Source organism: Notothenia coriiceps, unplaced genomic scaffold (assembly GCF_000735185.1).
Source record: "Notothenia coriiceps isolate Sejong01 unplaced genomic scaffold, NC01 NC01_scaffold00037250, whole genome shotgun sequence".
Taxonomy (NCBI): Eukaryota; Metazoa; Chordata; class Actinopteri; order Perciformes; family Nototheniidae; genus Notothenia; species Notothenia coriiceps.
The window spans coordinates 9,762,552-9,776,727 of NW_011369951.1; the positions used below are offsets into that span (position 1 = coordinate 9,762,552).

The 14,176-nt window shown below is 42.2% G+C and overlaps 2 protein-coding genes across 3 annotated transcripts in view; one reads left to right on the forward strand and one right to left on the reverse strand.

The window, feature by feature from the left end:
* LOC104966875 (secretory carrier-associated membrane protein 1) overlaps positions 1–14,176 on the forward strand; it is a 397,416-nt gene that overhangs the window by 370,159 nt on the left and 13,081 nt on the right. The gene's annotated exons all lie outside the window — the stretch shown is intronic.
* LOC104967138 (LHFPL tetraspan subfamily member 2) lies at positions 3,967–9,833 on the reverse strand. The gene is made up of 3 exons (XM_010796553.1): positions 9,763–9,833; positions 5,058–5,856; positions 3,967–4,058 (listed from the first exon to the last, which is right to left on the reverse strand). The coding sequence occupies exons 2-3, from the start codon at positions 5,476–5,478 to the stop codon at positions 3,967–3,969; spliced, it is 513 nt and encodes a 170-aa protein (XP_010794855.1). The 5' UTR covers positions 5,479–5,856; positions 9,763–9,833.

The following is a 14,176-nucleotide window of genomic DNA, read 5'->3' on the forward strand; positions in this document are numbered from 1 at the left end:
AGTATTGAAGAGTTGTGATTTAAATAAAGACGGATGTGTTAGCCAGTGATTTCCAAGTCAGGCGTACTCTTGGTCCAAAAAAATATGATTTAGTTGCTGCAAATAAAATCCATCAGTGCCGTGGTCTCAAGCTAGTTTAAACCACAGGGCCAATGATGCATTACTGAGACCCTCACAATTGAATCCTTCGAGCTTAAAGTTATTCTGGTCTTTTCATTTCAGCAGTCCTTCAAATCTATTCCCAGTGTCAGGATGTCAGATGAGTTTTATAATCACTTAAGCTGCTTGGCTGTCCCTCAGAAACACTTTGGAGCGAAGCATTGTCTTATGGAGTCTTCTCCTTTTTCTTAAGACCCTCTGGATGGACTCTCTAAGATATGTTCTCACTTGTCCCATTTAAGAAACTCCCTCTGGGATGGATCAGTGCTGAGTCAGAGACAGAGATTAGAGCTACAGTAGAGATCGCTCAGATTTCAAATCACACATATTACGTTTCTGATTTTCTATGCATCTTCTGTACGGACTCTATGAAGTCCTTGCTAACCCTTTTGGTCAGAGAAAAACAAATCTTTAATTGATTACCTTACAATTGTAAGAACTAGTGGAATGAAATAAAGTATATTTTCTTAAAGGTGGGGTAGGTAATTTTGGAGAAACCAGCTCGAGTGCGCTAGAATTTGAAAATACACAACCGGAAAAAACCTACCACTTCCTCACAGAGCCCCTCCTCCAACACACACGAACGCGCACATGACCAATGAGGGCACGAGATGAGTTTGTGCAAAGATGGAAGGCTGACAGGCAGGTAGGCCATCCAGTTACTTTAGCCGGCTCAGATGATTGGTCGTGCTTTTTACAGTACCACGGCTGTCGAAGCACTTAAGATATTCATTGCTATCGGGATGTTAAGAGCATTCCATGGAATATAACAACAAGTGTATCTCGAGCCGGTTTCTCAAACGTACCTACCCCACCTTTAAAAAAAGACATACTTGTACTTCTCCAGTATTTCCCTCTCCTGTGGTGTGTTCTGTAGGTTTTAGTGTATGTAAATTAGGGCTGCACGATATATCGTGTCGTGACGATAATCGCGTTATGCACATGCGCGATATTGACATCGCAGGACGTTTTTATTTTATTTAAATGTCCTTTTATTTTAGGACGTGCGATATTAAGTAGGCAAATTAACTCAAAAACGTCATGTTACAATTATTTTGCTGCTTGCTACAAAAGGAAAACTCGCGCAGCACTCATGTCGGGGTACTTGAGTGAGTGACAGCAAACCACCAATCACAATCATTCTTGATCAGATCACAGTAACCGAGCTAGCTCAGCTTGTTGCTCTGATAACTTAAGATCCAGAAGTCCGTGACTAAAATCCTTCATCCGGTTAAATATTGTTAAATAAATACCAATTGTATAGCATTAAAGTTCAAGAAAGGATGGTTTGTGGACAAAGAAAACTGTCTTTTCTTCAATTCCTGTATTTTTTCATATCGCAATATATCTCGCAGGGGAAGAAAATATCGCAATGTCAGTTTTTTCCAATATCGTGCAGCCCTAATCACGTCACACTTTAAATCAGATTTAGAAGTTGATTGTTGAGATCAGGAGGATAAGTATACTATAGGCTTCAAAGCAGGAGTTACTTACTTTATTTAGACCAAGTTGTTTAGGTAAAAAGTTATGTTTTTGAAAAGCCTTATTTATTTGGAGTGTTTCTCTATCATTTTCCTTCTCTTGTAGCTCTGTTTTTGGTCTCAACAGTTAAATACCGTACCCTTTAGCTTCTAAATGCTTCTTTACCTTCAGCAGTCTCCTTCAGTGGCTGCTGAGCAGGAAGTGCACAGTGGGTTTAGGGTGTTTGATTTAAGTGTCACAATTGAATAATGGTTTATTGGTTGTAAATGCTACCTGTTGAGATCTTTGACCGTAAATGCTGCAGTGGAAAAATCCCAAAAGCTTTCCTTTTATGGCACATTTGCGTTTCAATTGATTAGTTATTATGAAACAACCCCACATCCACTGCGAACACACAGATATCCAGTAAAAGCTATTGAATGCATGTGACTCCCATGTCTAATCAGCCAACAGTTTAGCTTTATTCTTTTGAGTAACACTATCTTATGATCATCGTCACTCCTGTAAAACATTTGTTTTGTTTCCCTCAGTTCCAGCCCGGGCTGAGTCACGGTCAACGGTTAAACCTGCGATGAGGTTTGACTCACGGCTGGAAGGAAACTTTACAGCAGGTAATAAAAGCATTCGACACCGAACGCAACAAGAACTGGAGACAGTTTTATGGCCAAGTTTGTTTGCCGTCTTGCCTCTAATCCTTTTTGGCTGAAGTTCGACGCGAGTGACGACGGTGATTAAATAAACACGTACAGAGAATTCACTTAAAAGGTACAAGAAGTATTAAGGGGGATTTCCAAGTGTGCGCTGCAGGATACAAAGTGTACCAGACTGACCCTCAGCAAAAGAGACCGTCTGTTTTATCCATTCGATTATGTAAAGCAAAAGGAATGGATTTACCTTCAGTTGAAATCTTAAAACCACCTGAAACTGAGTCAGTGTAATGGCATCCGAGACACTGTGTCCAGCAGAGAGTGTGTCATAAGGGACAAAAGAGTCAGAAGTACAACTGACATCAGTCTATGAGAAGATTAGTTTAATAGGCTTTGGAGACTCAAGTGCAATGACGTGACCATCTCTGGCAACGGCATCACAATCTTCCCATCTGAGGTCAATCTCTTCCCCAAACATCTGCCGTCTGGCTTCAGTTTTCTCATTACCGGAGGGTCGGCACGAGTAGTGGAAATAGTGATTAGCAGAGAGTCAGTGTGGTGCAGCGCTGCTGGTGGATATCATTCAAAGTGATATCATTCACAGGGCTCACGAAACGACACGTTGAGGCCTCTCATGAACTGACTGATGTTGGAAAAGGTGAACAGGTTCTGGGTCTTATCTCTTCCTGCCGTTGGAATGAGTAAAAGGTTGTCGGCCTTTAGCCTAACAGGCACAAAGGGAACCCTCCCGACTCCTCAATGTCTGTTTGAAGCCCCTCTCGCCCCCTTTCCTCTTCCTCATCCTCTCCACAATGAGACTCAGCGGTGCATTTCCCCACTTTCATTACCTTAGCCAGACTCCCAGTGCTTTATATAGATATGTAAACAGAGGGCTTTACAGGTTGAGTAACACTATTTATGGTGGCTGTATTGTGTTGGTGTGTCTATAAACAGACAACATTTCTAAAAAGAATCTACAATTGACCGTTAGCTAAACGCTTCTAATGCCATTGGGATTCTATCCAGTAAGAACTATATTGAAATCTGACAAGTTCACAGGGTTTTGTTTTCTATTCCGAGACCAAAAACACATCAAGTAAAAAAGTATTAGTATTAATTATGGATTATAAAGTACAGTAGTTTGCTGATGTTAAATATTTTTTAAAGTCTGCAAAGTTTGCATTAGAAATTATCAAAAGCTACCGATTAAACATGTAAGAAATTTTTTTCAGATGATGAAAGAGGTAGATGCCTCACTTTGTACAGGTGTATCAAAAGTAACTATGAAGGCAAAAGGCAAAAGTAAGTGTACAGCTTACTTAATACTCCACCAAAATCTGTTGAGTAGGAACAACTGCTTGCCTCGCTGTAGGCTTGAAAGTTGGCTCTGGTTTAGAAAATTGCTAGTAAAAGAAGAGCTGCCCAGCTTGCACTTACACTGTTACAATAAATCCAAGAAGAAACCCAGACTCCCAGCCACAAAAACAGTCCTGACTGTAGTGACAACATGTTCAGAGAACTCATAGTTCCCCATGTGTCACACTCCTAGGCAAATGAGTACACACACAATATGTGAAGAAAACAGAAGACAATGGCCATTTGTGCCCTGATTAATTCTCACATGAGCCTTCCAGAGGTCTTTCATGGTTCCCTTTAGATTTCTAAGCAGTCTCTCAGGTCAGCAGGCCGGCACAGAGCTGGGTTTACAGCTTGGCATGTCCTTCACAACACGCCCACCTTTTTCTGTTTGGGCCGGCACCAAATAAACAACTGTGGGGGAGGACAGCCATAATCACCACAGAGCCCAGAGTTAAAGTCTGTGAAAGAAAGAGGAGGTTCAGCCAGCATGATCTCATGGCCTCCTCCCTTTCATAACTCACCACACTGAGTCAAAGTGGCATGAGATTTGGCCTTAAACACACAACCATGGATACACACCCTTCTCACACAAACTGAGATACGCTTGCGCAGTCAACACCTTTTTCAGGCCTATGAATAATCGGAATATATGCAGCTGACTGTATAGAGTAAATATTTTGGTGGCAGTTGCTCCTGTGACAGCTCCGAGGGTGGAAACAAGCCACCGTGTGCTTTAAACTTCTGTCCGCTCGGGTAAAGTTCACATAAGGCTCCACAAAAATCAAACACATCATTCTCGTGGTGGGAGCTGTGGCGCTCGTAATGACTGTGTTGAGCTGAAAGTAGAGCTTTTCATTTACCTTGATGAACGCTGGACGCCACAGGAATGAAGAGAAACAATTAGAGGCCAGACAAACCTTAGCTTTCAGATGACTGTAAGATCAGTTCAGAGAGGGGCAAGTCTCAAAATGATTCTTACTTTGCTCTTTGCTATTGTTTAACCTACTGGATCTACATTTATAAAGTGTATTGTCACTTGAATTAAAATATAATTCCAAAAGGGGCATTTTAAGATCAGCTACAGACATTTTAAGGGCCTTTTTTTGGCTGCATCATCGTTTGCACAATATATTTTCTAAATCGGACTTTGAGATCAAGCAGATACGGTTGCATGTGATGCGTCTTTGCAATGCACATATGAAATGGCCCGTCACTGTGCAAAACGCATGCACATCTTTGAGTAAGAAGGTCAGATGGCAACAGCAATAGGTAACCGATATTTTTAGATACGGGAACATAATCAAGAGTGGGTTTTTGAAGCTCTTCATCCGTACAACAAACAGTTCTGATTAAGTGTAATGACCACCTGAGTCTGTTTGACACCTTTAAAAATACAGGTCATGTGCTCACCTGCGATCCCCTGCAGCAGTCCACACACGTTGAAGATGCTCTTCTTCATGATGCTCTGGAAGCACATGGTGAAGACTGAGATGAAGGCCACGGCACACAGCAGCAGGATCCCTGCAGCCAGGAAGATAGAAGTAGCCTGCCAGAACCCGCTGGCAATCTCCCCAAAGTGTATGGCGTACGGTCCGCACAGTATTCCACGCTTCAGGTGGGACAGTTTTATACAGCGGCCGTAGATGCCTAAAGTGGGCCTGTAGGCTTCTCCAGCTGTGGTGGCCCCATGGGGGCCGTAGACCGCATCGGGGGTTCGGGGGAATCCCACCAGCCAGTCAGTGCTCATGAAGGCGATGAGCTCTCCGAACGCGGCCACAATACTCAGCAGAGTCCACAGCATGGAGCGGCAGGTGACGATGACATGGCACATGCTGACGGCTGGAGTCTCCCTCTGTTCAGACTACAACTCAGCAGAGAGGTGGAAGGGAGGAGCGAGAGGCGCTCAAAGACGAGAGCTGAGGTTGTGATCCTTTTCCGGTGAAGATCTGAGTGTGAGTGAACACTTCACAGGAAGGAGTCGGTGACACCGCTGCACACAAAAGGTCCAAGTCAATGATTCACAGTCTGCTGCTTCCCTCTCTTTCTCTTCTTATCTTCTGCTTCGACACAGCTGTTATTCCTCCTCCTTGAACTCACCCTCCTTCTGTTGGCTCGGTGTTCAGACTCTTATTCTGTCTGCTTTTTGGTGTCTACATTGTATTGAAGTTGTGTTCCCTGAGCCAGCCTGCTGGCGTCACATCAGACACACCTAAGAGATGAAACAGAGAGGCAGAACAGTGAGTTATTTAATTGCATGTATAAAATGTAATTGCATGTACAAAGGAAACTCAGTAAATGTTGTTTTATTTGAGGAAGTGCAGATCTCCTGTTTCTCCCCTGTCTTATGTGGAAAAGCAGAAAGAGGAGAGTGTGGAGGAGGAGGGGAGCCTCTGGTGTAGATCATCAGTTTAATGAGTTGTGTGGGTATGTGTTCATTTGAAGTGGGCCTCTTCTGTTTTCACTGTGTTTATGTTAAAGGATTTGTGATCAGGGCACTTGTCTTGTTCTCTGCTCCCAGCAGATCATCATGACCGAGGCTGTAAAGATGAAAACTAGAAAAACATTATGCCTGTCGTAGAGGGGGAGGGTTAAAATAGACGTGGAAGCAGCGGGATGAGAAGCGGATGCAGACAGAGAGAAAAACAACCCGAGGCCTCTCATCAAGCAGCCCACACAGCTGACCCGGGGTCAGTCAACAGTAGATAACACAGCGGCCGCCCGGCTGTCACATGACGGGTGATAACCTCAGCGACATCAAACTGGCTGCTGTGCTGAGTCAGGGACATTACAGCACAATGAGGGAGCTGAGTGTCGCTTCATTGAAAGTCCACATCGTCCACCATGAACAGACACACTAAGCAGCCACATTTGAGACATAATTAATACATATTACTACATGTAAAACATTAAAAACAATAGTACAAGAATCATTTGCTGTCTATTTACTCCATGTATGAGCTTTTTGTTTGATTAAGTTAATCTACCAGCACATTGCATTATAAAACAGTTTACTAGAACCTTCACCAGAAAAAGTTTTGCATTATAAAACTTACTTTTTCCAGTAAAATGAAACAAAAATAAAGACCCTTTTCATCGTCCCCATCTAATGCCCTTAGGATTTCTGTTAGATCTCAAGAGATAAAAACTTTTTCTATTAGAGTTATATTTAAAAGATGGAGATTTGATCTATGATACGCATAAAATAATATGAGCAGAACATGCACTCCAACACAGAAGTTGGAGAGCCTTATACAGGCCTTTGTGCTCATGTTATAAATAAAGGTCTAAGCGTGAGCTGACAGTTGTTCCTTTTCTTTCTTTTCTCTGCCGCCTCTTGGGAGTCTGTTAGTCATTCTCCAGCAGGGTTTGGCAAAGAGATCCGGGGGCCGCTGTTGACACGTGTGCCGCCCGCACTGCGAGGTTTCCATCACTCAGACCCCCACATTGTCCGCCCTTACTGCGAGGGTCACGGGACCCACGGTCGTCCCTTGTGGTCACATCCCAGCAAGTGTGTGAGTAAGAGCATTACACAAACTTTGATCTTTGTCATCCTGTAGAGATGTCAACAACGGTTCCCTTTATTTCCAGGCCTTTTTTCTTCTCCAGTGGAGAAAATGACACAGCTCTGCGGTTTCTTACAGTTCAGGGTGTGTGTGTGTGTGTGTGTGTGTGTGTGTGTGTGTGTGTGTGTGTGTGTGTGTGTGTGTGTGTGTGTGTGTGTGAGCTAACGTCAACTGTGTTTGGATTGTGTAAAAACAGATGAGATCATAAGAACAGGCACAGACAGCCGCCTTTACAGATTTTCAACAAAATCAGTTTTAAAAAATGTGTTGCCTCACTATGAACAGATGCAGTAACAGATACCGCCTCACAATCACTAGCTGGACTTTTTTCAAACTCTTCCCACTCACACACTCTTTCCCGTTGACATCTAAGTCCCAGAGGTCCTTTGACGTGACTCATGTTTGACGTTCGGATTTAAGACAAACGGGCAGTCGTTAGTTTGAGGGTCAAACATTTGCTGGCCAGTTGCAAATACTAAATCCTTACTGACATAAATATTGTTTGAAAACACTTTGGAGCTAAAACAATTTGAACCAGCTGGGGATATATGGACATTTGAAGACCTGGACACTTAACCTTTGACATTTCCTGGCAGTTACATAGTACCCACTAGTGGCTTTCAATTTGTCTAAAGCTGTCATTGCATGTGGGTAAGTAGATCTAAAACAAGTCTGGTTCTATTAATGTACCTTGCATTTGTCACTACAAACGCCCAGACGTCTGCTCACTGTTCCCAGACAGATTCGAGCGGTTATCATGAACAGAAGTTTCCCAAGATAGAATGAAGCCTGGTAGAAACGAGGAGGATTTATGATGTCCTTTATACTCCCCGAGTAACCAGGGGGGAGACCTAGGATTATTTGAGGCTCGGTTTACATACACAGAAGAGTTTACAAGCTTCAGTCTGCACCCAGAACCCCGGTGACCCCCAACACTAATCCCCCATGCCCGCACACACTTACAAGACTCCCTGCCATCTGAAACATGCTCCCCAAAGAGTGAGAAGGAAGGAAACTTCTCCACAGTGAGACCTCAATAAAACAAATTCATGTTTAACTTAAATGGTTCGTTAAAGATGCCAGATTGGTCCCAGAGGAACAACTTTAACACCAACATGAACAAAAGGCTTTGTCAAGAAGCTAACATGCTCAAAATGTACCTTTCACAAAGTAGAACTGAGGCTCGTTGGAATATCATTAGTTGTAGGTATTTGGTCATAAACCAAAGTATTCAAATTTCATAAGTTGGGTCTCCTGAATAGTGAGGGGATCATCAAAGTTATTACGATTCATCCCGAGGGCGGAATGAATGTCTGTTCCAAATTTCACAACAAACAATCCAATATTTGTGGAGACTATTGGGATTAAAACCTCATGAAGAAGCTGTAGGACAAGTCAGAAGATCACCAAAGTTGGAAGGGTTTATCCTATGGAAACTACAAATATCTGCACCAAATGTCCTTGTAATCTATCCAATCATTGTAAAGACATATCATTTAAAAGGCAAAACCTCATTGGGGCAATAAGAAGGTCTGCGGAATAATGTCTTCACAAAATGTCATTCTGTCCGTCAAATATGTCTTGAGATATTTTGAAACTGGACTGTGTTGGATCAGACAGCAATTCAGTGGACATTGTTATCCTTACAGCCATGCTGCTTCTCCACCTCCGTTTCAAAGTGTCCACTCAGCCTTTCTCTTATCACAGCAACAAAAAAGGCAGGACACGTCTTTCCACACTGCCACTGACCGGAAACAATCTACATATCTATGGACATGCCACGACTGGAGTGACGCGTCACCATGGAGAGTGTTTGTTTAGAGCTGGATGAGGGGTTAAGGGAACGTTTATGTAGGGTCTACATACTGAGAGGAGAGAGCTCTTCAGCTAAGGTTCAGCAACCTGTTGCAATCAAAAGGATCTACAACTCAATCGGTTAAATATTATCCAAGGACAAACTCAGAAGTATGCAGCTTTGATTTTCTTGCAAGTCCAGCCCATGACTCTCTTGCATGATGTGACCCAACGGCAAAGCAATTTTAAAACAAAGGAAGCGCTTATAATCTGTGAGGATCTGTTTGAATGAGAAGCCCCTGCAGCTACTGAAAGGGAATGCAGGGGATGATTGGTCACAGAGGACCTCAAATACTAGTCCGGTCACACTTTCTTTACAATTAATGGCTCTGTTTGAAGATATAAGTGAAATACAGCAAGGCAGCATTTCTTACTTTAGGCATCAGTCATTTCTTAGCTCTTGAGTGGAAGTGTTGCGAGACAAAGAAAGTATATTATTTCAGGAAAATTGCAGCCAATAACAAAAGGAGACCATAGTCAGGGTTTCCACTGCTAAGGAGCCAGCTTTTCATAACACTTCTGCACATCTGCTCAGCATCCAGGCGCCTGTGATTGAAACCTAAACTATAATATTTACATACCATCACATCAGCCACGAGTCCTAATGACAGTAAGATCGAATAATTGACTGAAGTTGTCACCTCTCAGTTTGTTAAAGGACCAAACTAAAGCAGGATAATTAAGGAAATCAGACAAACCTGTCTCCATTGGTCTGTGAGTCCAGCTCTTCTGGAGATGCAGCGTCTCTGCCCTGACTCTCCTCCTCTGCTCACACACTTTAATGCCTTACTCTCTCTCTCAGACTCTAGACTCCCAGACCCTCCCCACGTCCCTCCTCCCACCTCTGCTCTCATTGGCTGCGCCCAATACCGGTGCCACACTTCTTGAGAGGGTCCACATGGTGGCCATATTTCATTGCTGAATCTGGGTTAAAATAACACGAGCTGTGGATGCAGAGGGTCTCTCCTCTTTCTCTCTCTGTCTCGGTTTCTCTCACCTTCGTGCTTTGTTTTCATTGCTCTCTGCACATATTCAATCAGCCTAGACCAACCTCCTATTATCAGCCTAAATGAGAAGTACATTTCCACTTCCTCTACAAAAAAAACTCAAGTGCACTTGGGTTAATTCTGCAAATATGTACACCGTTTGTCACTTTCTGGGTGGACTAGTTTTATCATTTTCAGACTTAATTGGCCAACATTTTAGTTTATAAAAGTGTATTTAAAAGTAGATTAAACACACTTCATACCACAGAACTCCTTCACAGTTGTGTGTCATTTAGTATACTTTAAATGCATACTATTGCTATTTCGTGCATTACCTTAAAATGTGTTTAGAAGTATGCTATGGCAATAGTGGTTTGTATTATTTGTTGAAGTACTGAATTTGTAGGTACTTTACTTAGTTAGCTGTGATCTCGAATAAAATCTTCTACTTTAACTCTAATACATTTATTTGAAATGCTTTCAACTTAAAACAGCACCAACCTGTCACTCAAAAGGCAGCTAAAAATGGTAACTTTAAGCCTTAACTTAAAAATAAAACGGTAAGTCACATAACAAAACTCCCCCATGAACATGTTGTGCCAAACAGTAAACATGTTTGTTGTAAAGTTATAAATTTTATTGATTCTGACTCCTCTTTTGAAGCAGCCTCAAATCGCCATTGCATTAGCTGCGGTTTTTGGCACTTTTGCAGAGAATTCACTTCTTTATAGCCTACACTATAGAAATATTTTTACTACCTATAGTGTGCATAAAGAAAACACATACGTACATGGCAAGAGTTTGAACAAGTGAAAAAAAGTGAGCCTACAACTTCCCCACAAGTTGATGAAAATTCCACTTATAGTAAGTGCAATAACAACATAGGCTACATCTGGTCCATTCTTCTTCAGTTGACAACAAGTATATGACAGATTAGATAGCTGCCTGGATGACCAGTTATCTGACTGATAGGGCGGATGGTTCACTGTCTGAATAATGGATCACACTCTGGCTGATGGGAGCATAGTGTCCCAGGATTGCTTACAGCAGCACTGGGGTGCGTTTAGCCAACACTGCAGTCAGCTACAGTGTTCGTCTGACTTTTGTATTCCCTCACACAGGGGAGACAAATGAGTTCCATATGAGGACGGAAAAAGAGGCCGGCTCAAGCAGGAAGGGAAGCTGATAGGCCGAATCACTTGAAGGCAGCGTGGAAAGCCTGCGGAAGAAGTCTTTCTTATCAGTTTGAATGGAAGTTCAAGACAAAACAGTCGGAAAACAGTTCCTTTCAACCCAGATGCATATTCTAAACCTAATTAAAACTCTCCTTTGACCCATTTCCAATAAATCCTGGTGACCTATCCTCACACAGTTGTGAATTGGATGGGAAGAGTTAATGGTCCATTTTAAAAGCCACACAAAGTCTCCACTAAATTTATGTCTAAACTATCATTAAAAAGCCTTTTCACAGGATTCCAAAATTCCACTTGGATACCTTTGTCACGGTACCTTTCTTGCATAGCACAAGTAGTTTACAACTCGAAATTCACAATATTTTTTAAGTAGACCTCCCCATTAAAGCTAGCAACTGTTGATTTGGCCAAACTGTTAGTAACAGATTTTATTCAGGTGGAGCTAGCTAGCCAATCAAGCTAACGTTAGCTGAATGAGCTCTTTGATTAACTCTTCAATGTTTCCCACTGACTCGTTTAAAAAGTCAGCAGATAGATAGTCTATTAATCTACATATAGTATACATACAATTAAAATGTTGTTACTTTAATCAATGAAGACCTCCCACAAATCTTTATATTATAGGAAGAAGTGATCTTCATTGTCGGAAAGTATGTCAACCCAGGGTCGGCGTCATGTGGGGTCATTCGCGGGCCATGCCTCCCCAATTGAGTCACTGTGCCCCCCAACGCAGGACGGGCAAGCCTTGCCACTTTGCTGTTTTATTTTTTATTATATAAGTGAAAATGTTTCCACTAAATGTTTTTTGTGTGAAATAAATGAGAAATAAAGAATACAAATATAAAACACAGCCTGAGGTTTGCTCACTGCTGCTCTCTGATTGGTGTGTTGCTTGACCAATGACCCCCGACTTTTGTTTTGTTATCATTACGTGGCTGTGTGTTTAAGCCCAGTGGCGATCTGTTCATCTGTTACCAGGGCCGTCCCTCCCTACAGGCCGATCATGCAGACTGCGTGGGGCCTCACCTCGCGGAGGGTGCCTCAACTGAGCTGAAAATGCGGCGCACCTATGCGCTTATGCGGCGCAATTAGTGTGGCGCTCGCGAAACAGAGGGCCTCATCATATAACTTTGCGTGGGGCCTCATGTTGGCCAGGGACGGCCCTGCCTGTTATACTGATTATACAGTAAAGCCATCGAAAATAATATGATATACAGTACAGTACAAGTACTTCTAGGTCTCGGTGTTTCATTCAAGCTCGGCTCTGTGTGTGTGTGGCACGAGCGCATTTTGTGAGTGCGTGAGCGGTAACGTGGAATGTTGTTGTTAGCATCTTATTAGCTGGCTTTGCTAACGGATATAAAGAGCTGTTTCTACACTTTCTGCACTAACGTGGCTAACGTGGCTAAGGCGGCTAACGCAGCTGCTCTGTAAACTTTCCTTTAACAAATCCAATGAAGAGCAGAGCTGCTTACTTTAACCTTAATTCAATAGGCTACCATCCAGGACCATGAACCTTCTATTTTGACGTGACCTGCAGCTCCTCTGCCTTGGAGACCACTAATTATCATTACTGTAAATCCTTAACTGGTTAGCAGTAATTCGTATCTTATGTTCAAGCTGATAAACAGTTGAAACCTTTGCCATTTTGTTTGCTCTTCTGGTTTCGGAAAGTTGGTTTAACTAAAAGAAAAAAAGACACTTCCAAAGAATCCAAAGCTGAACAAGCTTAGTTGCAGATGGGACAACCACAGTTGGAGGAAGATGTTTAGCAAACAGTAAATTGCTTCTCAAATATCTTAACAATGCTTCCTGTTTATATTTTTAGTCATTTCAGAAGTCGACCTGCCTGTGAGCGGACCTCGGCTCGTCCCCAGATAACATGTTGTTGATTTGGAGATGCAGATCAGACAGGCTAATGGAAAGTCGGCGTTGCTGCACAAAGATGCTCCGGGAGATTTCCCTTGGCAGCATGGAGGAACTCGGACACATCGCAGGCCCTCACATCAAAGAGCAGAGGATCAGAGGAGACAGCGGAGAAAGATCCTCCTCAGCACATCCACACATATGTATGTTTACACGCCAGGCTACATCATCCGTCATATAGATTCGACAGAGCACTCGTGGAGTCTGGCTGGTAATTAATCTTACCCTGTCAGACTCTGATCAATAGTATCTCGTAGATCTAAAGAAAGTGGAACAAAGCCGGCTGAAAACTTTCAGATAACAAGTCAGGGAAACGAAAATCATCTGACAATTTAGCTAAGATATGGATGACAGTGTTTTATGGAGTGGCATTAACATGAACATTGTTTCACAATATTTTCGTACTTGCAACACACCATTTAAAGTAAACCGTACAATGACATAATCCAGTTCAAATAAGGCATTATTAATTTACTTCACATTAAGTTTGCAAATAACAATCCCAGTTTCCAGAATTGTCCAGATAACATCTTCAAATGTGGTTATGTCGGTCTAACAGTCAAAAACCCAAAGATATCCAGTTATATAACAAAGAGATCAGCTGCAAGTTCTCATATTATAAACACTTATTTTATGACTTTTTGCTTGTACATTTTTTTTGTTTAATTCATTAACAGAGCAATTCATTGACTAATCATTTGCAGCTCTACTTCACATAGAATGTTGTTGTATTTAAGCTTTTCAACACTCTTTACTGGTTTGAAGAGGGCAGGGCTTTGCTGGAAAAAGGTGATCAAAACTTAATGCACTAATAATGACATTTTATCTAAATAAATGTGTCGGTGTAGTTCAGACTCAAACCAAGTTTCCAGCTGCTTCAAGATCTGTTCCATGCTGTTTCTGTATTGCCGTATCATATTATATTTTACCACAGAGCAAAGCAGCAAGCTCCAAAGATCTTTACAGATGTCACTACTTACAGATTGTTATTTATACATGGGGTAAGT

Coding starts and splice junctions, on each gene's coding strand:
- LOC104967138 (XM_010796553.1), bottom strand. CDS start 5,478: ATGTGCCATGTCATCGTCACCTGCCGCTCCATGCTGTGGACTCTGCTG. Junction 4,059..5,057: donor ACTGCTGCAGGGGATCGCAG/GTGAGCACATGA, acceptor CCTCCCCCACAG/TTGTTTATTTGGTGCCGGCC.